A 26619-nucleotide genomic window follows, 5' to 3' on the forward strand; every position below is an offset into this window, starting at 1 on the left:
TTCAGTTCAATTAGTTTAAGTATTAACACACTTACTGGTGAATGATGCTCGGGATACAGAGGATCAACTATGTCATAAAATAATAGCTAATGACTGATAAGAGTTAACACCGCGTTAGGTGTGGTTTTAAACACTTTGTAGCTATCAATACTTCTGACTCTTCCAGTAGCTATGAAGTCAGCACTCTTTTATCATAATATTAAGACACAGAGATGAATCGACTGTCCACCATCACAACAGTAAGTAGTAGTGGATTTAGGAACTGGAAACCAACAGGACTTCAGTATCTGGGTTCTCAGCCAACAGGGTACACATTTATCCAACTGGAAACTCTAGGAGCAAGGGCGCATGGCAGAGAAGTGAGGGTGAAACACAGAACATTAAAGTGTTTAGAAGGATGAAGCAGACTGTACACGATCAAAGCCTACGGGAAATTAACAAAATGGGTCTGAGCCATTCTTTGCCAAACTTTATAAGCAGGGGGAAAACCTCTGGAGGTTTCTAGCAGGCACATGACAGTCAGGAATGAAGTGAGCAAGTATGGAGATGACAGAGATTGGAGACGGACAGATTAATGAGATGCTATTTATAGGAATTCATAGAATAGGTCATGTGGGGCTCAAAGAAGTACAGGAAAAAGAGGAAGGGGAAAGTGACACTGACAAGGAAATCAAGGGAACTTGTGTTGAAATTCCCTGCGCGGTTTTGCCTCTTCTTTCTTCAGGATCCAGAGGATAATCTGCCTCACCCTGACCAGGATCAAATACTGGGTTGGCCAAAGAGTTCGTTGAGGTCCTTCCATAAGATGTTACAATACAATACCTCGGCTAGCCTAGGCGAGGCCATGCCAGGAGCACAAAGCTGGACTTGTTAAGGAAGAATAAAATCAAACACATTCCCTTTCTCAACTGACCTGTCAGAAAGTATTTGTGGGCTGAAATTAACGAAATAACAATAGGAAAAATATTTCCCATGGCTCTTAAAACAAGAGCGCAGCTTGCAAGGTCCTCCTTGGTCTCCTAGGACCCAGGCAACAGCCTCCCAGATCACCAGGATAATGAAGGTGAAACGCCTATGCTGACAAGGAGATGTCATTTCCCAAGAAATATAAACGTCTCTGCAAAGAGCAATTCACTCCTATTCTTAATCCCTAAACCATCAACATCTGCTACAAAGAATTCCTTGAGTCCTTAAATAAATCCCCCTTGTCCCGTATTCTTCACGGCACTCTCAAAAGCAACATTAAAAAAAAAGAAACAATAACCACCTCTGCCCGCCATCTCTTTGTTGGGGGAGGGGTAACACTCCTGGCTCACAAAGGAGATTTTATGGGGACCCATGGGGTGGGTAAGATACATTTAAGGAGGAGAAAGGAAGTTGGTGTATTTCTAAACATGTTTGAGATGATAAAAACGCTGATGCTGAAACATGATAAAGAAATCTTAGACTCTCCTGAAAGGCAATCTTCTTTCCTTTTTTTTTTTTTTTTTTTTTTTTCCCCTCAAGCGTCTTTTTTTCAGTCCTACTTGGGTCAAAAAAATGCAGTTTTAAAGCCCATTTCGATGTTTTAAGATTCAGAGGAAAGAGGTTTAACAGGAGGCTATAAAACTCCCTTAATCTTTAATGTCTTATTTTCACAGATTTGCTGGCGAAGTAAACAGTCATTGCTCAACTTTTCTCATCAATGCCCCTTGAACTGTGTCATTCATGATGAACAGCAGAATCTATTTGCGTGGGTTTTTTTTTTTTTCTTTTTCGGAAACCGTTTTTCCCGGTACTGTGGAGGCACCTGCATTCTGGCAACCTAGGCAGAATCTCTTAGCCCAACTGATTTGCTGATTGTCTTCTAGGGGAAATTATCAAACATTTAAAATACAATTTTAAAAGAGAGAATTGAGTAGAGGTGGAGACAGTTCTGATGGTGCCTTGCTATCCTCTCATCCCTGTTCTGCAGAAGCACCTGGCCTGTCCCAATGCTCTTCAGCTCTATGGAAGGCTAGTCTGTGCTCCTACACGACAAGAAGGTCACCGAGAATATACTCACAGGCTATGCGCACGGAGGCCTTCCTGCTCTTGGAGGTCCCCAGGTGGCTCCACGCCACACACTGGCACCAATAGTCCTCGGGCCCATGGAAGTCCTCTACCTGCTGCCTGGTGACGTTGATAAACACCTCCCGGACCTTCAGGCCTGCAGAGGAGATAGAACCAATCCACTGAGGCTGGTGTATTTCTCAAACGGAAAGTTAAGGCCAGCCCAACCTCTTCCTGTTAATTAAACCATTCTGTTTTTAATCAAGGTGAAGTTTTAATTACTTTGACAATAATATATTACTGCTAATTAAATTCCAACGGCTGAGTAGGCTGGAAAGAACAAGTGTAAAGTATCGTCAGCCAGTGTGGTTCCCATACAATGGAATCATTTTCACAGTACCTTGACACCATGCTTTTTCCGTCTTCTTTTGAGCTCTTATAAACATTTATTGTTCCTTTTTTGTTTGTTTTTTCTTAAATTTTTATTGGAGTATAGTTGATTTACAACGTTGTGTTAGTTTCTGCTGTACAGCAAAGTGAATCAGGTATACACATACATACATCCACTCTTTTTAAAATTCGTTTCCCATATAGGTCATTACAGAGTACGGAGAAGAGTTCCCTGGGCTCTACAGTAGGTCCTTATTAGTTATCTATTTATATATAGTAGCGTGTATATGTCAATCCCAATCTTCCAATTTATCCCTCCCCACCGCTTCCCCCCTCTTTGTCTTTCTTGGTGTAAAATCTACCATGAAGAAAGTAGCACCAAATTAATTCCTGGGATTCTGGAGACTAAACAGTCCTCAACAAACCAACCCCAGAGACATAGTTCCAAGTGCTTCGAAGTGTTCCCACCCCTGGGTATGGCAGCAGGAGAGGGTCACTCTGGACGTGTGGCTTAGAATAACGAGAAGACAGCGAACATGCAATGGGACGGGTGAACGGCTGGGAATCCAAGGAAAAGCCAAAACTCCAGACAACAAGTGGGATGCAGACAAGTTGAACTAAGTTGGTCTTGAAGCCTTGAAAACCCTGGAAGGTCCCTGGAGCAACAGAATGAGGAGGTGAAGAAAAGAGAGGCTTTCACAGAAAGCGGGGTTAAGGCTACACCTGGGAAATGAGATAAAAAATGCCAAGGTCAACGTCTTAGTTTAATTACTATACCTCTGCATTCCCATCTAATAGTTAAAAAATTTGCCTGGTGTTTCTTACTGAGGAGTTTGAGTTTCTTCCAAACCTCCAGCCATAGACTATCAGCCTTTCTTTCTTTGGGAAGGATAGCCACCTCACAGAATGTGCCAAGGAGCAAAGGACGCCCTCCTCAACACCATCAGTTAAATCATCACAAACAGGGCAGCAGCCTTTATAATCGGCATGCTCTCTCCAGCTAATAGGCATCTGCCGAGGCTGTGCCCTGCCCTGAGACAGGCAGCATGGGAGAAGGAGGCGATGCTTACTGAACTCCACTAAGTGCCCAGCATCACAAGCCTTTAGCCTATTCACTCTTTGCATTTCCGCAGTGTCCTAATGTAGCAGAGGCTACTGTATCCCCACTTTACGGAAGACAGAACTGACTTAGAGAGTCATTTGTCAATAATCACACAGCCTGTAAATGGAAGATCCAGGGTTTGAAGCTAGATCTGTTTTACACCCAAACCAGCACTTTGCACAGGTCCCTCATAAAAATTCGACTCTGTCCTCGTACTTTAGGTACTTATACATAATTATGGAAATAAGACTAATGCATGGAACATTTAAGGAAAAAATTAGGTGCATGACTATGATTTTTCCTTTACTTTCAAAAGGAATTCAGGGGACAGGACCATCAGTATAGTCAAAAGGAGCCAGGGACTGTTGGTGGAGGAGGTGGAATGTGATTATATCCTGGGTGCTGGTAGGATTTAAAAAACAAGAACGGAGGTGGATTAGTCAGGCTTGGGAAACATTCCCCTCTACCCAATCAATAACATGTTATTTATAGTGTGTGGTGAGAGTTTTACGGCCACATCAATCACCATGTACACAACCTGAGTTAGACTTTCTAAATTTGTAGGAGGTACCGCATATAGAAAATCATCCTGATGACAGCTGATAATTCACATTTCTTCCGTTTCTGCAGAACGCAGAAGCATGCCTTTTACCTGTCAGAGACGTAAGAGTCCTGAAAGTCACCTCCTACGTGGAATAGGAAAGAAGCCTTAGAGGGGTTTTTATTGTATTGTTGCGGCTGCTTTTTTAAATTTGCACTTAAATAAAAGAGAGAATGAGAGGACCTGGAGAAGGTGGAGCTGGCAGGTGAAGGGAAAGGGAAAAGGAAGTCAGATTACAAAAAAGTTTGTGAGGACAGAAAGCAGACTGGAGCGTGACAGCCATATTGGACTTTTTAAAGTTAGGCTGCATAAAAACAAAAATAAGGAGCTAGGCTGTAGACAAGAGGACTTGGTTTATATTTCACAGCTTTGAGACAAATGGTGGATGATCTACTTTGCATAGTGCAAGAGAGGAGAGAAAATCCTACATCAGCACATCCAGGTTCCAGGTGGGGTAACTTTGATATGTCTGAGCTCCCGTCATGTGATGGGGAGACCTATGAAGCAAAATACGCCAATCATGTGGGAATCAGGTGTCACTGAAGAAGCATGCATGATAAGCTTAGAAGGTCAGAAATGTGTTCAAGCTCATGTGGAATTTATACATGTATATATACATACACACAACTTATACATGTGTGTATATGTGTGTATATATATGTGTGTGTGTATGTATTATTTTTTTACTTTCTCCATCTTATAATATCTAAACCCATCAGCTTTCTCTAGGCTGCAAATGAAGATAATCACCATCTCAAAATGGTTCAAGATCATCATATTTATAAAGCAGAGAGTTCCCCATCCAAACCTTAAAATATGCTATGATTTAATCTACGCATCACGGTGTTTTAAGGGGTACATGCGGCCTGTTTTAATGAGCTAAGGTAGGACACTCAAACAGAAATGAGCATCAGGAAAGAATAAGTTTACACTCACAGATCCCTAGAAACAAGAGGCAAAGCACCCAGGGTCACAAGGGGAAGCACCAGGGTCAGGAGGCAGAGGGGGCAGGGGGGAATGTGGGCAAGAGCCTTTATTGTGGTTTCCACGGGAAGGAATCAGAGAGGCAGGGTAAAAAGATTTAGAGTTGGCAAGTTTGCATCATTTCAGTGGGCTCCGGGACAGAAGAGCTGTCCCTACTTGTCTGGTACTGGGTTAGGGCAGGGGGATATGGGTCAGCAGTGTAAGAGCCTGATAAAAGAAGGGGTTGGGGATAAAGCTCTGGATCGGTTGGTTTGCATATGAAAAGCATGCTCTTGGGCCAGTTGTTTGCTATGTCTAGGAATTAGCCAGCCCTGGGCAGGGCAGTCCCCCTCCAGGGTCAGCAAGACCCTAAGATGTCAGAGCATCAAATCCAACACTTGCAAACATGGTTATTACACATGGACAACCACACAATTGTTTCGGAAAGCGTAACAGTAGGCCACAGACCCCCACCACGAAGGTCAAAACTGATCTCACCCCATTCATGTCAGGAAGTCTGGCAACCTCTCATTCAGACTAAACACAGCTGAAAGGAAAATGCTGAAATCACGATTTCAGCATTACGATGGCTCAGTCTCAAGTCCCTCACAGGGGTTCCCCATGGGTTTGGAGAAGCAGAATGAATTATCAACCAAGTATTATCCAAACAGTGTATTTTGCTTCAGATAGCATCAGCGTATCAGGTTTCTTTAAAAGGCCACAAGTGACTTCACTACTTCCCCCCCGCCACCACCATCCCTACTAGTATAGTGTCTCTCTGGAGTAGGCCTTTTCTTCTAACGTGAGGTCTGTAGCCTTGTCAAACCATCCCCGCTAGGAAAACCTTTGGGAAATCATAAATATTTTGTCTCTGTTATACTTTTCTCCACTATAACAAATAACTATTGATTAAAATAAAAATTTTAAATAGTAATATTCTCTTGCAAATATTCACTATTGCTCTCTCTAGTGATGTATTATATATATGCATAAATACATATATGTAAAAATGTATGTGTGTGTGTATATACACACGAGAAACCACACCTGAGAAACATCCATTTAAAACGGCTCTATTTCAGGACAGCTCCCCCCACGCTCCTGCACTGAAGTTCATCCAACAGTGGTACAGAGATAATCATCTATTTCTCCATCTCAAGAGATGGCAGCTAACTTATTCACAGGAAATGCTACAGGGGAACAAAAATCCCAGGCAAATAGAAGATGGCATCTCATAAATAAGACTAGCGTCGTACCTGATAACTTGTGTAACTAATGGGCACGGAAAAGTCCAACCCTTTAAATTACTGTGCGATTATAACTATCAGCCTTTGTTATGGAGGAGAGTCCTACAGAAGATAAAAATATGACTCTGGAACTGAAATGCTAATAAGCTTTCTACGCTGCGGATGGTTGAGTTGTAGAGAGACGAATGTTGGCAACGGATGAATAATTGCTCTGCATGTACTAAACATAACAGAGCAGCACAGAACTTCATCATCTGTCAGCTTTATTTGTTTAAATGAGAAAAATGCTGACAGCAGTTATTGCTATAATCCCCTTACTTATCAGATAGGAAACACTGGTTACTCTTAGCAGGTCTAATCCTGTTGGGAGAATAAAAGGGAATTTTCAAACTAATTGAAGGTGTATGTTTCACTCTTCAAAGAAGACAAATATGGAAGAAAGGAGGGAAGAAATGGAGAGAGAAAAAGGATGAAAATTATTTATTTCTGGTCAACTTCTAATAGAAGGGCTCTAGTTCTAGTCCTAACTTATTCTGTAGAAAAGAAAAGAATTCTGGAGTAGAACTGAATATTCAGCACCATGCCAGCTGCAGACAGCGCCTACTAACAGCTGTCCCCCTGCCTTTGATCTACTGCCCATTATCACACTTCAACAAGGCTCATCAGAGGCATCCCGCCGTGGTTACTGCTGCCCACCAGCTCTCAGATGCACCACCGATCACAACTGGATGTCCAATCTTTGGAAGTTCTCTGTAGTAGGATACTCGGCTTGCTAAAGTAAATAACTAGATTCAAGAAAAAAGAAGAGAATCCCTCTTCCTCCGGTCATACTCCCAAACCACACCAAAGCAGTAAGAGGCTAGCGGACTAGGCTTTGGTGAATTGTTTTCTCATGCTAGTCGCTGTGCCTGTCTCCCTGGACCATTTTAGCCCAGTGTTATACCCACTCCATGCCTGGTTTTTTTTGCACTGTGATGTTTCAAGATTGGGGATTAACCCAGAGAATGATTCTATGTAATTAGCTTCCACAAAGCCTCAAAGAACTATTCTAGTACAACTTCATGAGTAGCATGGGGCCTTGCTCAATCTGGGGAGAGAGAAAAAAAATCAAACAGCCCATGAAAAGCAACCATCTCCGGGCTTCCCTGGTGGCGCAGTGGTTGAGAGTCCGCCTGCTGATGCAGGGGACACGGGTTCGTGCCCCCGTCCGGGAAGATCCCACATGCCGCGGAGCGGCTGGGCCCGTGAGCCATGGCCGCTGAGCCTGCGCGTCCGGAGCCTGTGCTCCGCAACGGGAGAGGCCACAACAGTGAGAGGCCCGCGTACCGCAAAAAAAAAAAAAAAAAAAAAAAAGCAACCATGTCCTATTCAAGAGTCTTCTCTAATAGACCGTCATCTCCTTAGGTATCTCAGTACCACTGATGCCTGGGTTTGGCTCTGAGATAGGCCCACCTTACTCCACTGTTTCCTAAGAAGATGGAAAACAGTCCACTCAGCTGGAAGAAGTGAGTCCACCACTTACATAAGGAGATGTTTTTCATTTGTCTCTTGCTAGCCCACGTTTAGAGCCTAGAAAATAGGCTTGAACAATAAGTTCCCCCATATTTTGAATAACATATTATCATTACTGATTAATTATTATACCATTTGTATGGCACTTTACTTTTATTAATGTCATCACATACATTATCTTATTTCATCTTAAATCCGTGCTATTATTATTATTATTTTGCTGTAGGTTCCATATCAATAGGAAATCGATCAAAGATGTCATACAGTTTACAACATATATTATTTTCAAAAAGTTGTATTGAGTGCCTCATATGTGCTTGCCATTTTGCCAGGTGTTGAAGATACTGTGACAAAGTAAATGATCAAGATTCCTGTCCTCAAGGATCTTGCAGGCTAGATGAGGAGACACTTCAACCTGTCCCAATGTGACGCGACAGTTGCTATGACAGAAGCACAGACTGCTACAAGATCACACAAGAGGGGCTTCTAACCTCTCCACAGCATCACCAAAAGCTTCTGGGAATGGTTGCCATCCTACCTTTGACTTGAAGGCTCTGTCCTCACCCAATATTTAGCTCAGTGTCTAGGGCAAGGCTCTGGTGAAGACACATGAATCTGATCCATATTTGGAGTTTTAAAACTTTGAGATACAAGAAAACTTTTCAGGGAACTGTGCCTCCATTTCTTGCGGGAAGCTTAGATGTCTCCAAGCCAACATGCTACTGAAAGTAGCAAATTAAGTGTAGATAATTAAAAGGCAGAACCATATTTCATTTTACTGGCAGATGCTTAATTAGGGCTAAATGTCTTTTGCCACTTCATCCTAGCAACAAGATTAAAATGTATTTTGATAAAAAAAAAAATAGTCCTCCTTTGAACGTGCACAATGCCTGATGAATGCTCTTTAGTTTCCCCTGGATAATAAGCACCCCACATATTCCTCAGAAGTTCAGTCTTAAGTACAGAAACTAAGAATACACCCAAGCTCTCCAGTTTCGTCCTCACTGGAGATTAAAATTAATCAGCACAGAGATGTCTGGCAGAGAAAAGCAAATTAACTCAGTAGTGTTGTCTGACAACAGAGAGAAGGGCAACTCAAAAGGCAGAAGTGGAGAGGGGAGGGTCAGTTAGAGGACAGCATCCCCTGAATGACTCACTCAGACCTCATACAACTTGTGGGAACCACACTCATGATTTCCAACCCTGCTGCCCCAATCAATGGCTTTCCATTTCTGCAGTCACTAAAACTACTTCCTGTTAGTAGATCATCCCGAGATCAGGGCATACATCCTACCAATTCTATCTCCCATGGCGATACCAGGGGCTCTGAGAATAACAAAGACGAAATGTAAACTGAGGGAGTGAACCACAGGCAAATAAAATGTCATTCTATGAAAGACAATGATTTCCCTGTTAATAGTACTAGCCCCTTTATCTTTCTGGAACTGTAATTACGTACATAATTTTCTATTTGTTTTTGGAAGCATAATCACCAGCCACTTACCCCATGTAAAAAAAAAATTGCAGTTTTCTATTTATCATTTTGAAGGCTAACCTTGATAGTGTACTTGCTATACACCAGACCCTGAGCAAGGTATGTCATATATATTAGGTTCTACGACCCCTGCTATAGTTCCATGGGGTAGATATACTTGTAACTGCCATTTTATACATGGGAAAACCGAGGTGAAAGGATGCTAAGGAACTATCTACCTTAAAAAGTCTGTAAATGGAGAGCCAGATCTCAAAAACGGAGGTATTGGGCTTCCCAATGGTTGGGAGTCCGCCTGCCGATGCAGGGGACACGGGTTCGTGCCCCTGTCTGGGAAGATCCCACATGCCGCAGAGCGGCTGGGCCCGTGAGCCATGGCCGCCGAGCCTGCACATCCAGAGCCTGTGCTCCGCAACGGGAGAGGCCACAACAGTGAGAGGCCCGTGTACCGCAAAAAAAAAGAAAATAAATGGAGGTATCATCTTGCACTAATATCCATGCTCTTAATCACCAGACCATCTTTTTTTTAATATCCTTATAATTCCCACTTCAAATTAGAAAAAAAAAAAAAAACATTTAAAACGTTGTATGAACAGAGAAGACTATAAAAAAGTCCAAAGACACTCTTTAAGAGTTTAGGGTTTAGAACAAACCTCTGGCAAATATTAGGAAGTTATTAAATTGCATAAACGGTTAGCTGCCTTCTATCTCTGCTATGAATGAAATGATAGTAAACGGACTCTTTTTTAGGAAAGGCTTACATTAGACACAAGGTCTTCATGCTCTGTCACAAGTTTTTGGAAGGAATTCATATTTTCCTGAAAACCTTTTTAGAATATGTCAGTCCTCTCTGAGCAGCAGAGTGATGAACAGGATGAAATCTGGGGTGGGGTCGGAGAATGTTTCTATAGTTGTGGGTTTTAAACCCACAAACTGTCAATGGAACACTTCAGAGATGGATTACTGCTGTGTTCTGTGGTCTCAAATATATGCTTCCCAAATGCACCTCGGTGATTTGTGACTATTTGGAGGTAACTTCAAATTAATGGTTTTCTGAAGGATACTATATTCACATCCCCATCACCAGCAGAGCAAAGTTCTTAGATACAAACTTTAAAGATTTAATACATTTTTTATTCTACTCTTCCTTTTCTCAACACAATCCATTAACCTATTCTCCCCAGAGAGTGACTCCAGTTGTTTAAGGAAATCACACACAATGAAATCCCTGAAATGATATTCTTTAAGAAGAAAAATTAGTCTACTGGAGTTGAGACTTTTCCCATAACACATTGAAATACACATTATTTCACTCATTAGACTTTGGTATCTCCAAGGTAGAATAAAAACCATGGAGCCTTGTTCGGGGAACTCCGTTTTTACTGAACAGTAAAGAAGTGGTTTAGCTTATTGATAACTCAAGCTTCCCACAGGCTACATTATCCTGATTGTCAAGGATGGGTTTTGCTGGTTGCTGCTGTTTTTCTCTGTGTGTGTGTGTACGTGTATGTGTGTGTGTGTGTGTGTGTGTGTGTGTGTGTGCGCGCGTTTGTGCATTACTGAACAATCCACCCCTTTCCTTTCTCAGGGGCATGATTCCTGAATTGGGATTGCCTCTCAACTCCAGATGCTAACAGAGGAAAAATACAAGGAAGAAGACTTCCCATATTTCCAAATGAAATGAGGCAGAACAAATGGAAGAGGATCGCTCGGCTTGTGCAGAGAACTAAAAGTGTACATTACGAAGAGGTATAGCCATGTCCGTGCAAACACAGTAACTCACGTCAAATAAATTGTGCTTTCTGCAGGAAAGAACTCTAGCTCTGGGTTTTCCAAGCTAAATTGCATGAAAACATACAATCCTTTTTCTTCTTGTTTGAACTGTTAGATGATGGGGCCAAATCGCCAGAAAGACCAAAGGCAGTGTGCAGCCTTTAACAACTGAAAGGATTTATTGCTCCAATTTGGAAATACAAAAGATTCTGTGTCGACTCCCAGCACTCCCAGGTCCTATGCATTTCCCATTAGTTCTGTGAAGAAAGAAAACCTCTAAGTAAAAATCAGAGTTCTCTAGGATTTTAGAAATAGAGACCAAGTTGGCCAAAGATATTGAAGCAGTTACTTTCAACTTCTTAAAAGAGCATGGAGCATTCTCTACCTCTGGTCAAACGTGGTCCCATTATCCTTGGTCTCTCGGTATCATTCACTCCCACTGGGCTGGCTGTAATTATTTTTCAGACCCCATCAAAAGCCATTAAGGCTGTAAAGGTAGTCAATCCCTATGCTCCAGCTCCACGCTGAAGAACCCAGGGGAAGTAATGCATCTATTTTTCAATACCTGAGGCCATTTCGTTTCCAACCTTAATTACACTTATGCATTAGTTTTGGGTCTAATATCTCCACTCATCTTGCTCCAGTTTCCACTTTTCCACTATTACTACAGAGCTTAGGAAACATAATTGCGGTGTGTGGTAGACAGTGATTTTCATTAACCACACAGAAGGAAAACAGTTTTAGGGAGAGACATTTCCTATTGATTCAGTCAAAATGACTTGGAAGAAATGGTTGTGCTTATTAAATTCTTTTCCAAAAGGTAGCTGTTAAAATTCTTTCTCAACAGGTTATTTTTTAAATCGGTGTATAATCTCTTCAGATTTTGTCGTTCATGATTTTTTTTGTTCTTCCCAGGTCCTTTGAAAGTTGAGACTTTTATTGGTCTTATTTTATTTTTTTAAATGAAGCCAAGAGGGGAGTCTTTTACATGGAGGCAGAGAATGTAATCAATGCTGCTATCTGCAAGACAAGGAGTTGCCCAGCAATGCTAAGGGAATTAAAAGGGAGAAGCAATAACAAAACAGAATGTTGTGAAATGACAAGAGGGTAGAGTGTTAAATTGGCCTGTAATACTTATCAAGAGGTCTTTAAATGAGAACTGATATAGGATTTTCTAGCAGTGGTATAAAAAAAATAGTTGATCATTTTTCAATGTTCTTCCTATCTTTTATTCGGAGCAGTTTATCCTAAGGGGTTCTGCTATTTTAAGTTCATTACTGGGCAAAATCTAGGGCAGCAATGTCTGAGGATAAAACACACAGCTCCATGGAGCCACTAGTATTTGAGTCCCTCTCTGGTTGGACTAACTGAATATGAGACATAAACCTTTCATATTCTACCATTGTTCTGCAGGGTTTTGCTCCTATGGGAAACGCTGTTCCCTTTGCTGCTCTCTTCCAAAACGCCAAGTGTCTTCTTGGAAGACTTCATGCCAAGGTAAGTGAGATAGCTATTGTCTGTGACTTAACTCTCCAACACCAGGTCCATTCACCTAGGTCTCTCCAAAATCCCAATCTTGGGAGCACAGAAGCAGAAACTTTCCTGGCACCGAGATTCAATTTGTCCTCTTCTTTTGCTTTGATTTTGCCAAATCCCTCTTTAAAGAAGGAAACTATACCTGGAATCCTGGAAATGTCTCCATATCTTTGGTTGTTATAAACTTTAACAGGGCCAGAAACACAACATAGAATAAGGGATTGGCCCTTAGAGAGATGGCTGAAATGGTCAGGAATAAAGAAACTCCAATGGAACAGTATTGGATTATATACTTGGGGAATTAAACACTGAACAGATTCATGATAGGAAATACTGAGCCAGGTGCTGAAACCCACCCTTATGTCAGTAAGGGAATGTGTCGATATTTTGACTGGGAAGGAGACCACAGGAATAAGTATATAAAGGTGGCTTACAGTGTCAAGGAAATGTATCTAAAGTGAAGATCAGGAGAACTGGGTTCTAGAAAGAACTATACCATGAATACTTGTATCTCCTGGAACCTTTTATTTCATGAATAAAATACGGCTGTTAGGTTTACCACTGAGATCCCTTCCCATTCTCACACTTAGATTCCTAAATTCTAAGCATGCTTTTGGTCTGAAGAACAGCATCTCTAAAACAAGCACTTTTGTTTTTTTCCTCACACTAGTTCCAAAGTGGAATGGATAGGGAATTGTGATAAGATTTTAGGTGCTTCTCTACCTTTTGATGCATTCATACTACAAACACAAATCAGCTCAGAACTGCATAAGGCTTAGCACTGCTGATATATGTGTTTAGTTCTTTGCCTCCTTCTTCATTGATTCCTAAGTAGAGCCAGGGTAATTCCTGAAGATCTTTATGAAATGATTTTCTCCTTTTGCTTCGGAACACAGCATACTCTTACTTCTTTGCTGGCTGCTGACGTTTCTCCTTCCTGACCCTTAGGGAAGTGTGCCTCTAGTTCCATTTTCTTGTCATATTACCCATGCCCCCTTGACAACTCCTCCACGTCCATGGCTTCATTCTTTATTGATGATTACCTAATCTACTTTTCTATCTCTGAACTCTACCAAGTTCCAGATCTACATCTCTTCATTATACCCCATAAGTATTTCAAGTGCAGTTTGTCCAAACAATGATCTTAGACTTTTCTCCTTGCTAATGTGATTACTACCCTTCTGCTTCCGTTAAAAGATTAGTTTTTATTTCTCCATTCATTCATTTATTCATTCAGCTATTAAGTCTGATTTGTTGAAGTGTTTCTCACATCAGATATCTAGTTATTTCTGTGGCCATTGCTCCAGAAGCAGACCTTACTTTCTCAACTGAATTATCCCAGCCTCCTAACTTCCCCATTCCTACTTCTCCTTACCATTCCAAAGGCCTCTGCTAGATTCACCTTCTGAAGCATAGCTTCAAAGCCACTTCATTCCCATATGTCGATATAATCAACCCCCACCATTAGCAAAATATCCATAAAATTAATTAAAAGACTCCTTGCTCTGGTATTTGAGGTCTTTTATGCCACTGATTGAACTGTTTTCCAGCTATCAGCTGCTGTCTCCTACATCTATTTCGTATTTCAAGCAAACCAAGCTGTGTGGAACATACACTCAGCTTTCTTTCATTTGCTAATGTTGACCTTTCAGTTGCTAATGTTGCCCGTTGAGACTCCTCACTCCCCCATAGGGTTTAGCATCAATTATGCCTAACTGAATTACATATTCATCAATGTCCCTTTCAAATACTATAGCTTCCATACCTTTCCAGAGAGCCCTAGTTAGACATGGTTTTTTAAAAAAATCCTCCCTAGTACCATCTACCTCTCTTCAGACATTTATCACAACTTCATTTGTACTGCACTTACAGGTGTATTGGTCTTATACCTATTAGTTGCTATGAAGGTCTAGAGATCAGTGTTTGCCTCCTACCCTTCTTGGAATACTCTGAAAGGCCTAGCCTAGTGTATTAAACAGCACTGGTATACAGTTAATAAATTAAGCCATCTTGAAACTTCTTAATTATACTCAGGCTTTTTGATTTATTCAGAATCTGCCATCTAGTGAATAAGTTCAGAACTAATAAAATCAATAATCTAGAGTGACACCAGACTGGACTTCGGATGAGGCTAAATTTTCAGTTAGTCTGAGTAGACAAAGTTCAAAAGCATATACTCTTTCTGTTATATGTTAAAATATAAAAGTTATAAATTTTTAAAGTTGAGTCAAATGATCTTACTTTCAGATCCAGCACAAGCCCATAGTTTACTTAATTTCTTTGAGCCTCAGTTTCCTTATCTATAAGAAGGCAGTGACAGCATTATTTACCCCAGAGAGCTTTTGAAAAGACAGTAAGATGATGTCTATCAAATGCCTAGATAAGGCCTGGTATATAGTAAGTGCTCAACAAACATCAGCTAGTATGATCACTATTCTCATCGTAACTCCTCATCAGCCAAATTAGCCAAGCCAATAACGATAGTCCTGAAATTCTTTTATACTGGAGATCCTATCCAAATTTGGTCTTCTAATTTGGGCTCTATCACTACACAGTAATCAAAAGAACTTCAAGACGACACAGAAACCACCAGCTGTGGAGAATGAAGCACACAAAAATAATATCCAGGACGAAAGATTAGAGAAACTGAATTTATGCTGCTTAAAAAGGTGTTTGGTGGGGCTTCCCTGGTGGCGCAGTGGTTGAGAGTCCGCCTGCTGATGCACGGGACACGGGTTCGTGCCCCGGTCCGGGAGGATCCCACATGCTGCAGAGCGGCTGGGCCCGTGAGCCGTGGCCACTGAGTCTGCGCGTCTGGAGCCTGTGCTCCGCGACGGGAGAGGCCACAACAGTGAGAGGCCCACGTACCACAAAAAAAAAAAAAAAAAAAAAAAAAGGTGTTTGGTGAAGGATTTACGTCTTGAAAAAGTATTTAGAATTCAGAAAAATGAAAACAGTGAATGCCTGGTTTTATTTCCAGTGAGAATATTAACTCCTACAAAATTAGGTCTTAAAGTTATATAGAGCAGGAAAATAAAAAACTCTACCATACTGAAGTACACTAGGCAAGGGAGCTGTGGAGCCATGTAAAGATATGACTGTACATGATACCAAAGATGATGTTACTATGACCTCATTCAAATGAGGTAATGGTGGTGGCTTAAGCAGTCATATAACAATGTGAGAATCTGAGAAGCTACCACAGGTGGTTCTGATTGCTTCCCGTTCTTACCTGAACTCTCGTCCAGACTCTCCTCAGAGACATGCTCATCTTGATGGACCCACTCGCCATTGCATTTGAAGAATATCTGCATGGCTGGCCTTGCTTTGCACCTCAGTGCAATGGGGTTGCTCTTGATGATATAAGCATCGCCTGGCTCCTCTATGAAATGAGGCAGTGTCCCAGGAGCTGATGGGATGGATTCAGGGAGGACTTCGCCATTGTCAGTTCCTGTGAAATTGAAGAAGGTATTAGAACACCGTCTACACTGGCAGCACATACATCAGGCCAAAAAGAACAACCTGCTTTAATAATCTGTGCTGGAAAACTTTGTATCCTAACACAGCATGCTTGTAAGGCCTGTGCAGATGAATTATGTTCTAGAGATTGAATTAGCATGATATGGTACCTTTAGACAGACACACATTCAGTATTACCGGACGAGTGAAAACAATGAACAGGAGACGCTCTCAAACTACAGTTTTGAATCTGCCTTTGCTGAAAGACCTGAGATAAACATCTGTGGGGTGACAGGCTGAATCTTAAGATTCAGTCTGGTGAAGTGTTCAACGAGGGGCCCAAGCTGCCTCAAAACTTTGAAGTAATGGAGGGAATAGATTTGGTTTTCCCATAAATGAGTGTAAATAATGGTGACGTTGGTGGAGGATGGTCGATCATAAGACATGTCCAAAAGATTCCAAACTGTCCACTTTCTTTACCTATGAAACTTTGGAGATTGTCTGGTATTCTACCTTGGATAGCGTTTCTTCCCCAAATTTACTAAACCTTCTAAAAGGAATACACATTTCTTCTGCTTGTCTTTGACCATCATTCTTTACGCCCAGCACTCCTGACCCCAAAAGCTACCTCACTTTTAAGGTTAAGAACTAAAACTAATCACTACAAGCTATAAGTTTTTAGTTTAATATCTATAGTTACATCTGTTCAAAGGGAAGAAACAGATGTGAGTCTCCCCAAGTACAGGGAACTGATGAGTGGAGAGAAACAATATGAAAAGGAAAAAGCATAAGCCAAGACTTGCCTTCATCGTCTCTTCACTCCATTTAGCAAGGACTTAAGTCCCAGGAAACTAGCACAAAGTCAAGGGAAGAAAGATGTAACTGCTGAGCAATGTGGAGCATAACCAAGAGAAACCCTATCTTGTGCCTTCCCGTGGCCATTCCACAGAAAGAACAAAGCCAGCAAAGATTTCAATAACCAGATCAGCTATGCCCCAGAGAGGATTACTCCCATTCAAAGCAAATCAGTCTTTAGGGCTAAGCTGCAGAAAGGGACCAAATGAAACCACTGGAACAACAATCTAGTTCAACAGGAGAGAGCCTGGAGACCAGGTGCATTCTGTGTCCTAACCTGGCTTTCTGGGTGCCATCAATGCAATTCTGAACAAACAGAGCCACTCAAGTCAATAACCTAAATAAGTAAGCACTGTCAAGGATAAACATAATTCACAATATTAGGGGGAATGTCCTGTTGTAAGAACCTGTAGAGAGAATTAGTAAATGTAAAAGAAGGGATCTAGGACACAGGAGGAATGACTGCCTATAATTATATGTTTGCGTAAGGAAGAAAATAAAAGACACTGAGTTATGAAAAAGACTGTTTGCCAACGGGAATACAGAAGCACTATGTCATGCCACTGAAATGAATTAAACACAATAGTTTGATTCTCCAAACTTTTTTTTTTTCATTAAATGTATCAACTTAAGGGGGGGGGAAAGGCCTCACATATTAAAGAGTTTGATATTTATAAGCTATCAAGTGCATTTGTAATAGAAAAGTTAACTCATGTTAATAGAAAAGCTAATGAACAGAAGGACCAAAAAAGCATCATAACACAAATATTCCAAATAATAAGAGAGCAAACAGTTTAAGTTATAAAAGTTAGATAAACTCCCTCAGAAAATAAAATGTGTACATATCACATGGAATAAGAAGGGTTTCAGGATAGAAACTGAGGGTGTTTTTTAATGTTTTAAATTATATTTACAATGGACTTCATAAAATGTATCATATATTAATTCATTCTGTTACTGACTGCTCACAGCAATTTCCATCTTCAATAAATACCAAGTCCCCTCAGGCTTCTGTAAATCCATGCATTAGAGGAAATGACAAAGGTATTAGAAGACTTTATGTGGGCATCAAACAGCTCACACTCCCATCAGGGGCTTGAGTTCTGTCCAAAGTAATTCACTGTTGCAGAAAAGGGTCACCTGATAAAGAATATATGCAGACCCCCATGGTGGTAGCCTGAGTGAACAGGGGTGTAATTGCTAAATGCTGTATGAGGTGTTTTTGCTTAATTAGTAACAATGCCTAAATGTCAGAAGTAACTACTGACATGGGGTGTGGGTCACAAAAAACCAATTTGTAAGTAAACAGTGAGACCACATTTAACCAGTTTAAGTAAAATGACATACAAAGGTATTGGATGATAAGATAAATCGAGTTTTAACCATCTGAGTCACAAAACAGAGATCTGAAAGCAATTAGGTTACCTTCCTGCTGTTTTAGTAAAACCCCATTAGATAAAATAACATGTTCAGTCTTCATCTAAAACAGAGAGCAGGAGAGTGGAACGGGAAAGTTGGCTGTAAGTGTCCCGGCGACCTCGAGGCCCTCCATTAAGAATCAGTCAATCTAACAAAACAGAAAGACTCACAGATACAGGAAACAAAGTTATGGTTACCAAAGGGAATACGGGGTGAGGGGAGATAAATCAGGAGTTTGGGATTAACATACATACACTACTGTATATAAAACAGGTAAGCAACACGGACCTACAGTATAGCACAGAGAACTATACTCAATAACTTGTAATAGCCTATCATGGAAAGGAATCTAGGTACATAGCAAAACAAAACAAAAAAATATATATATGTATAATTGAATCACTTTGCTACACATTTGAAACTAACACACCATTGTAAATTAACCATACTTCCATTTAAAAACAAATGAAAAGCGATTTACAAAAGAATCAATCAATGTTCAGAGAAAGAAAACAAGAGGCAGAATGTAACATTCTACCTTAACTATTACTGAGGCCACGTTAATATCATGTATGTATAGGAAACGGGTCAGGGTCCAGGAAAGCAAAAAACAACAAAAACAAATCAATTTATGAGGGTAAGAATAGAAAGGTGAGACACTGTGGGTGTACATTTCTATACGTATTACCATTTGTTTGCATCCTAAGAAATGAAATACAGTAAGTGAAAATAGAAAAGTTACATATTTTCCTTTTGTTGTTGTTGTTTGCTTTGTATGTATAGTGAAGTGTTAGGAGTGCTGTTTGCCTTATACAGATCCCTCTCCCCGCTTCCCCTCCCCAGGATCCTCACCAGGCTCAGACCTGAATTGCTGGTATAGCAGTGCCCTGCCCTTCACATGCCTCCCTTGCAACAAAAAGGCTGCTACCCCAGGAGAGTAGCCCCTTCTTAACCCATCAGGCTGGGAAGTTGCCAACAGAAGTTCCAAGCTGGGGCGTAGAAGTTGCTGACAACCAGATTCATTGGTTCGAGATGGAGGAGGAGAAGGACGTGCTCTCACTGCCTCTGGCGAGAGCACCGGAATCACAACTAACTGAGGAACAATCACCAACAGGAAGACACTGGAACTCATCAAAAAAGATCCCCCACATCCAAAGACAAAGGAGAAGCCGCAATGAGACGGTAGGAGGGGCGCAATCACAGTAAAATCAAATCCCATAACTGCAGAGTCTGTGACTCACAGACTGGAGAACACTTATACCACAGAAGTCCACCCACTGGAGTGAAGGTTCTGAGCCCCATGTCAGGCTTCCCAACCTGCGGGTCTGGCAACGGGAGGAGGAATTCCTAGAGAATCAGACTTTGAAGGCTAGCGGGATTTGATTGCAGGAGTATGACAGGACTGTGGGAAACAGAGACCCCACTCTTGGAGGGCACACACAAAGTAGTGTGTGCATCGGGACACAGGGGAAGGAGCAGTGACCCCATAAGACACTGAACCAGACCTACCTGCTAGTGTTGGAGGGTCTCCTGCAGAGGGGGGGCGTGGCTGTGTCTCACCGTGGGGACAAAGACACTGGCAGCAGAAGTTCTGGGAAGTACTCCTTGGCGTGAGCCCTCCCAGAGTCTGCCATTAGCCCCACCAAAGAGCCTGGGTAGGCTCCAGTGCTGGGTCGCCTCGGGCCAAACAACCAACAGGGAGGGCTTCAGCCATCAGCAGACAAGCACATTAAAGTTTTACTGAGCTTGGCCCACCAGAGCAACAGCCAGCTCTACCCACCACCAGTCCCTCCCATCAGGAAACTGGCACAAGCCTCTTAGACAGCCTCACCCACCAGAGAGCAGGCAGCAGAAGCAAGAAGAACTACAATCCTGCAGCCTGTGGAACAAAAACCACATTCACAGAAAGACAAGATGAAAAGGCAGAGGGCTATGGATTGGATGAAGGAACAAGATAAAACCCCAGAAAAAACAACAAAATGAAGCGGAGATAGGCAACCTGCCAGAAAAAGAATTTAGAAAAATGATAGTGAAGATGATCCAGGACCTTGGAAAAAGAATGGAGGCAAAGATCGAGAAGATGCAAGAAATGTATAACAAAGACCTAGAAGAATTAAAGAACAAACAAAGAGAGATGAACAATACAATAACTGAAATGAAAAATACACTAGAAGGAATAAATAGCAGAATAACTGAGGCAGAAGAACAGATAAGTTACGTGGAAGACAGAATGGTGGAATTCACTGCTGCAGAACAGAATAAAGAAAAATGAATGAAAAGAAATGAAGACAGCATAAGAGACCTCTGGGACAACATTAAATGCAACAACATTTGCATTAGAAGGGTCCCAGAAGGAGAAGAGAAAGGACCCGAGAAAATATTTGAAGAGATGAGAGTCGAAAACTTCCCCAACATGGGAAAGGGAATAGCCACCCAAGTCCAGGAAACACAGAAAGTCCCATACAGGATAAACCCAAGGACAAACACGCCAAAACACACAGTAGTCAAATTGGCAAGAACTAAAGACAAAGAAAAATTATTGAAAGCAACAAGGGAAAAATGCCAAATAATATACGAGACAACTCCCATAAGGTTAACAGCTGATTTCTCAGCAGAAACTCTATGAGCCAGAAGGGAGTGGCATGATATACTTAAAGTGATGAAAGTGAAGAACGTACGAACAAGATTACTCTACCCAGCAAGGACCTCATTCAGATTTGAGAAATCAAAAGCTTTACAGACAAGTAAAAGCTAAGAAAATTCAGCACCACCAAACCAGCTCTACAACAAATGCTAAAGGAACTTCTCTAAGTGGGAAACACAAGAGAAGAAAAGGACCTACAAAAACAAACCCAAGTCAGTTAAGAATATGGTAATAGGAACATACATATCGATAATTACCTTAAACGTGAATAGATTAAATGTTCCAACCAAAAGACACAGGCTCGCTGAATGGATACAAAAACAAGACCCATATATATGCTGTCTACAAGAGACCCACTTCAGGCCTAGAGACACATACAGACTGAAAGTGAGGGGATGGAAAAAGATATTCCACGCTAATGGAAATCAAAAGAAACCTGGAGTAGCAATACACATATCAGATAAAATAGACTTTAAAATAAATAATGTTATAAGAGACAAGGAAGGATACTACATAATGAACAAGGGACCAATCCAAGAATAAGATATAACAATTATAAATATATATGCACCCAACATAGGAGCACATCAATCATAAGGCAACTGCTAACAGCTGTAAGAGGAAATCGACAGTAACACAGTAATAGTGGGGGACTTTAACACCTCACTACACCAATGGGAAGATCATCCAAACAGAAACTTAGTAAGGAAACAAGCTTTAAATGACACAATAGACCAGATAGATTTAATTCATATTTATAGGACATTCCATCCAAAAACAGCAGATTACACTTTCTTCTCTAGTGTACACAGAACATTCTCCAGGATAGATCACTTCTTGGGTCACAAATCAAGTCTCAGTAAATTTGAGAAAACTGAAATCATATCAAGCATCTTTTCTGGCCACAACACTATGAGATTAGAAATCAATTACAGGGAGAAAAATATAAAAAGCACCAAAAAATGGAGGCTAAACATTACGTTAGTAAATAACCAAGAGACCACTGAAGAAATCAAAAGGGAAATCAAAAATACCTAGAGACAAATGACAATGAAAACACAACGATCCAAAACCTATGGGACGCAGCAAAAGCAGTTCTAAGAGGGAGGTTTATAGCAATACAAGCCTACCTCAAGAAACAAGAAAAATCTCAAACAATCTAACCTTACACTTAAAGGAACAAGAGAAAGAAGAACAAACAAAACCCAAAGTGTGCAGAAGGAAAGAAATCATAAAGATTAGAGCAGAAATAAATGAAATAGAAACAAAGAAAATAATAGCAAAGAGCAATAAGCTAAAAGCTGGTTCTCTGAGAAGATAAACAGAATTGATAGACCATTAGCCAGACTCATCAAGAAAAAGAGGGAGAGGACTCAAATCAATAGAATTAGAAATGAAAAAGAAAAGTTACAACAGACACCACAGAACTACAAAGCATCCTAAGAGACCACTACAAGCAACTCTCTGCCAATAAAATGGACAACCTGGAAGAAATGGACAAATTCTTAGAAAGGTATAACCTTCCAAGACTGAACCAGGAAAAAATAGAAAATATGAACAGACCAATCACAAGTCATGAAATTGAAACTGTGATTAAAAATCTTCCAACAACCAAAAATCCGGACAAGATGGCTTCACAGGTAAAGTCTATCAAAATTTTCGAGAAGAGCTACCATACATCCTTCTAAAACTCTTCCAAAAAACTGCAGAAAAAGGATCACTCCCAAACTCATTCTATGAGGCCACCATCACCCTGATACCAAAAGCAGACAAACATACTACAAAAAAAGAAAATTACAGACCAAGATCACTGATGAATATACACGCAAAAATCCTCAACAAAATACTAGCAAACAGAATCCAACCACACATCAAAAGGATTATACACCATGATCAAGTGGGATTTATCCCAGAGATGCAAGGATTCTTCGATATATGCAAATCAGTGATACACCATATTAACAAACTGAAGAATAAAAACCATATGATCATCTAAAATAGATTCAGAAAAAGCTTTTGACAAAATTTGACACCCGTTTATGATTAAAAACTTTCCAGAAAGTGGGCACAGAGGGAACCTACCTCAACATAATAAAGGCCATATATGACAAACAGACAGCAAACATCATTCTCAATGGTGAAAAACTGAAAGCATTTCCTCTAAGATCTGGAACAAGACAAGGATGTCCACTCTCACCACTATTATTCAACATAGCTTTGTAAGTTCTAGCCATGGCAATCAGAGAAAAAAAGAAATAAAAGGAATACAAATTGGAAAAGAAGAAGTAAAACTGTCAGTGTTTGCAGATGACATGACTATACATAGAGAATCCTAAAGATGCCACCAGAAAACTACTAGAGCTAATCAATGAATTTGGTAAAATTGCAGGATACAAAATGAATGCACAGAAATCTCTTGCATTCCTATACACTAATGATGAAAACTCTGAAAGAGAAATTAAGGAAACACTCCCATTTACCATTGCAACAAAAAGAATAAAACTCCTAGGAATAAATCTACCTAGGGAGACAAAAGACCTGTATGCAGAAAACCGTAAGACACTGATGAAAGAAATTAAAAATGATACAAATAGATGGAGAGATATACCATGTTCTTGGACTGAAAATGGCTATACTACCCAAAGAAATCTACAGATTCAGTGCAATCCCTATCAAACTACCAATGGCATTTTTCACAGAACTAGAACAAAAAATTTCACAATTTGTACGGAAACGCCAAAGACCCCGAATAGCCAAAGCAATCTTGAGAACGAAAAACAGAGCTGGAGAGATCAGGCTCCCTGACTTCAGACTATACTAAAAAGCTACAGTGATCAAGACAATATGGTACTGGCACAAAAACAGAAATATAGATCAATGGAACAGGATAGAAAGCCCAGAGATAAACCCATGCACCTATGGTCAACTAATCTATGACAAAGGAGGCAAGGATATACAATGGAGAAAAGACAGTCTCTTCAATGAGTGGTGCTGGGAAAACTGGACAGCTACATGTAAAAGAATGAAATTAGAACACTCCCTAACACCATACACAAAAATCAACGCCAAATGGATTCGAGACCTACACGTAAGACCGGACACTATAAAACTCTTAGAGGAAAACATAGGAAGAACACTCTGACATAAATCACAGCAAGATCTTTTTTGATCCACCTCCTAGAGTAATGGAAATAAAAACTAAAATAAACAAATGGGACCTAATGAAACTTAAAAGCTTTTGCAAAGCAAAGGAAACTACAAACAAGATGAAAAGACAACCCTCAGAATGGGAGAAAATATTTGCAAACAAATCAACGGACAAAGGCTTAATCTCCAAAAAATATAAACAGCTCATGCAGCTCAATATTAAACAAACAACCCCATCCAAATATGGGCAGAAGACCTAAACAGACATTTCTCCAAAGAAGACATACAGATGGCCAAGAAGCACATGAAAAGCTGCTCAACATCACTAATTATTAGAGAAATGCAAGTCAAAACTACAATGAGGGGGCTTCCCTGGTGGCGCAGTGGTTGAGAGTCTGCCTGCCGATGCAGTGGACACGGGTTTGTGCCCCGGTCCAGGAGGATCCCACATGCCGTGGAGCAGCTGGGCCCGTGAGCCATGGCCGCTGAGCCTGCGCGTCCGGAGCCTGTGCTCTGCAACGGGAGAGGCTGCAACAGTGAGAGGCCCGTGTACAGCAAAAAAAAAAAAAAAAAAAAAAAATTGAAAAAAAAAAACTACTATGAGGTATCACCTCACACCAGTTAGAATGGGCATCATCAGAAAATCTGCAAACAGCAAATGCTGGAGAGGGTGTGGAGAAAAGGGTGCCCTCTTGCACTGTTGGTGGGAATGTAAATTGATACAGCCACTATGGAGAACAGTATGGAGGTTCCTTATAAAACTAAAAAGAGAACTACCGTACGACCCAGCAATCCCACTACTGGGCATATACCCAGAGAAAACGATAATTCAAAAGGACACATGCACCCCAGTGTTCACTGCAGCACCCTTTACAATAGCCACATCATGGAAGCAACCTAAATGCCCACTGACAGATGAATGGATAAAGAAGATGTGGTACATATATACAATGGAATATTACTCAGCCATAAAAAGGAACGAAATTGGGTCATTTGTAGAGACATGGATCTATCTAGAGACTGTCATACAGAGTGAAGTAAGTCAGAACGAGAAAAACAAATACCGTATATTAATGCATATATGTGGAACCTGGAAAAATGGTACAGATGAACCGGTCTGCAGGGCAGAAATAGAGACCCAGATGTAGAGAACAAACGTATGGATACCAAGGGGGGAAAGTGGCTGGGGGCGGGGATGGTGGGATCAATTGGGAGATTGGGATTGACATGTATACACTAACATGTATAAAATGGATAACTAATAAGAACCTGGCGTATAAAAAAAACTTTTTTTTTTAATTTGATGACAACCGTAATCGAAAAGAATATGAAAAATATATATATGTGTAACAATCACTTTTCTGTACAGCAGAAATTAACATGGCATTATAAATCAACTATACTTCAATAAAAATTTTTTTTTAAAGTTGCTGACAAATCCCATCCTTTGGAGGGGATTGGGGTGTGGGGTAGTGGTGATGACTTACTTTAATAAATGGTTTTATGGAAGACTGCATGGGTATTTTGGGCTTCAAGGTAAATTTACTTGTAATCTCAATACATTGGCCAGTGCTCTATAATTCAGATTATAGTTTTAAACCTGCTGTGAGAAATGCTGATGACTGACCTGCCAACTGCCTTCTCCCACCTGGTAGAGGCACGAAAAGTCACGGACTGAGTTTACTTTTCGCAGGTGGGAATGGCCACTGGCACCCCTCGATGGCAAATGCGTGATAAACAGAACTTTCTGAGATAGCTTTTATTTTCCTGACAAAAGGAATAAATGTGGTGGTGTCGCCGTATTTTTTTGTTCCTGTCTTAACTGGGGAAGATCACAAGGAAAAGTTGAAGAAGGACACAGAGATACCAGCTCTGACAAGAAAGAGGCTGAACTCCAGATAGTTTGTTATTTTTAAATCAGGTTTTCTGTTTTTGCAGAAAATACTCCTCACTGATACACCCAGATCTACCTTTTTTTTTTTTTTTTTTTTTTTTTTTGCGGTTTGCGGGCCTCTCACTGTTGCGGCCTCTCCCGTTGCGGAGCACAGGCTCCGGACGCGCAGGCTCAGCGGCCATGGCTCACGGGCCCAGCCGCTCCGGGGCATGTGGGATCTTCCCGGACTGGGGCACGAACCCGTGTCCCCTGCGTCGGCAGGCGGGCTCTCAACCACTGCGCCACCAGGGAAGCCCCAGATCTACCTTCTTAAAGACAGAGCGCCAAGCTTCACTATTAAATCCCAATGCACTCAGTGTTAAGTAGTTTTGGGGAAGCCAGAAAAACATGGCAACTATGTTAGCAGAGAGAAAAACAAGAGCTGCCACTTACCGAATGGTTACAGGTTATGGTAATGAGGCTTCTACATGGATTAAGTCATTTAAGTTTGACACTATCACTCCAAGGTGGGGACAGCGAACACCCCCTTTTGCATTTGAGAAAACACTTCGATT

At 40.9% G+C, this 26619-nt stretch overlaps 1 protein-coding gene across 2 annotated transcripts in view; it reads right to left on the reverse strand.

Annotated features, from left to right (window-relative positions):
• The window catches only part of UNC5D (unc-5 netrin receptor D), a 597176-nt gene that overhangs the window by 252846 nt on the left and 317711 nt on the right, over positions 1–26619 (reverse strand). For both annotated transcript variants that reach the window (XM_065899869.1, XM_065899868.1), the window contains exons 2-3: positions 15880–16098; positions 2045–2188 (exon numbers count right to left, since the gene is read on the reverse strand). In XM_065899869.1, coding sequence (XP_065755941.1) covers positions 2045–2188; positions 15880–16098 — 363 coding nt within the window. The remainder of the gene's footprint in view (positions 1–2044; positions 2189–15879; positions 16099–26619) is intronic.

This window comes from Phocoena phocoena, chromosome 21 (genome assembly GCF_963924675.1).
Source record: "Phocoena phocoena chromosome 21, mPhoPho1.1, whole genome shotgun sequence".
In the NCBI taxonomy this organism is placed as follows: domain Eukaryota; kingdom Metazoa; phylum Chordata; class Mammalia; order Artiodactyla; family Phocoenidae; genus Phocoena; species Phocoena phocoena.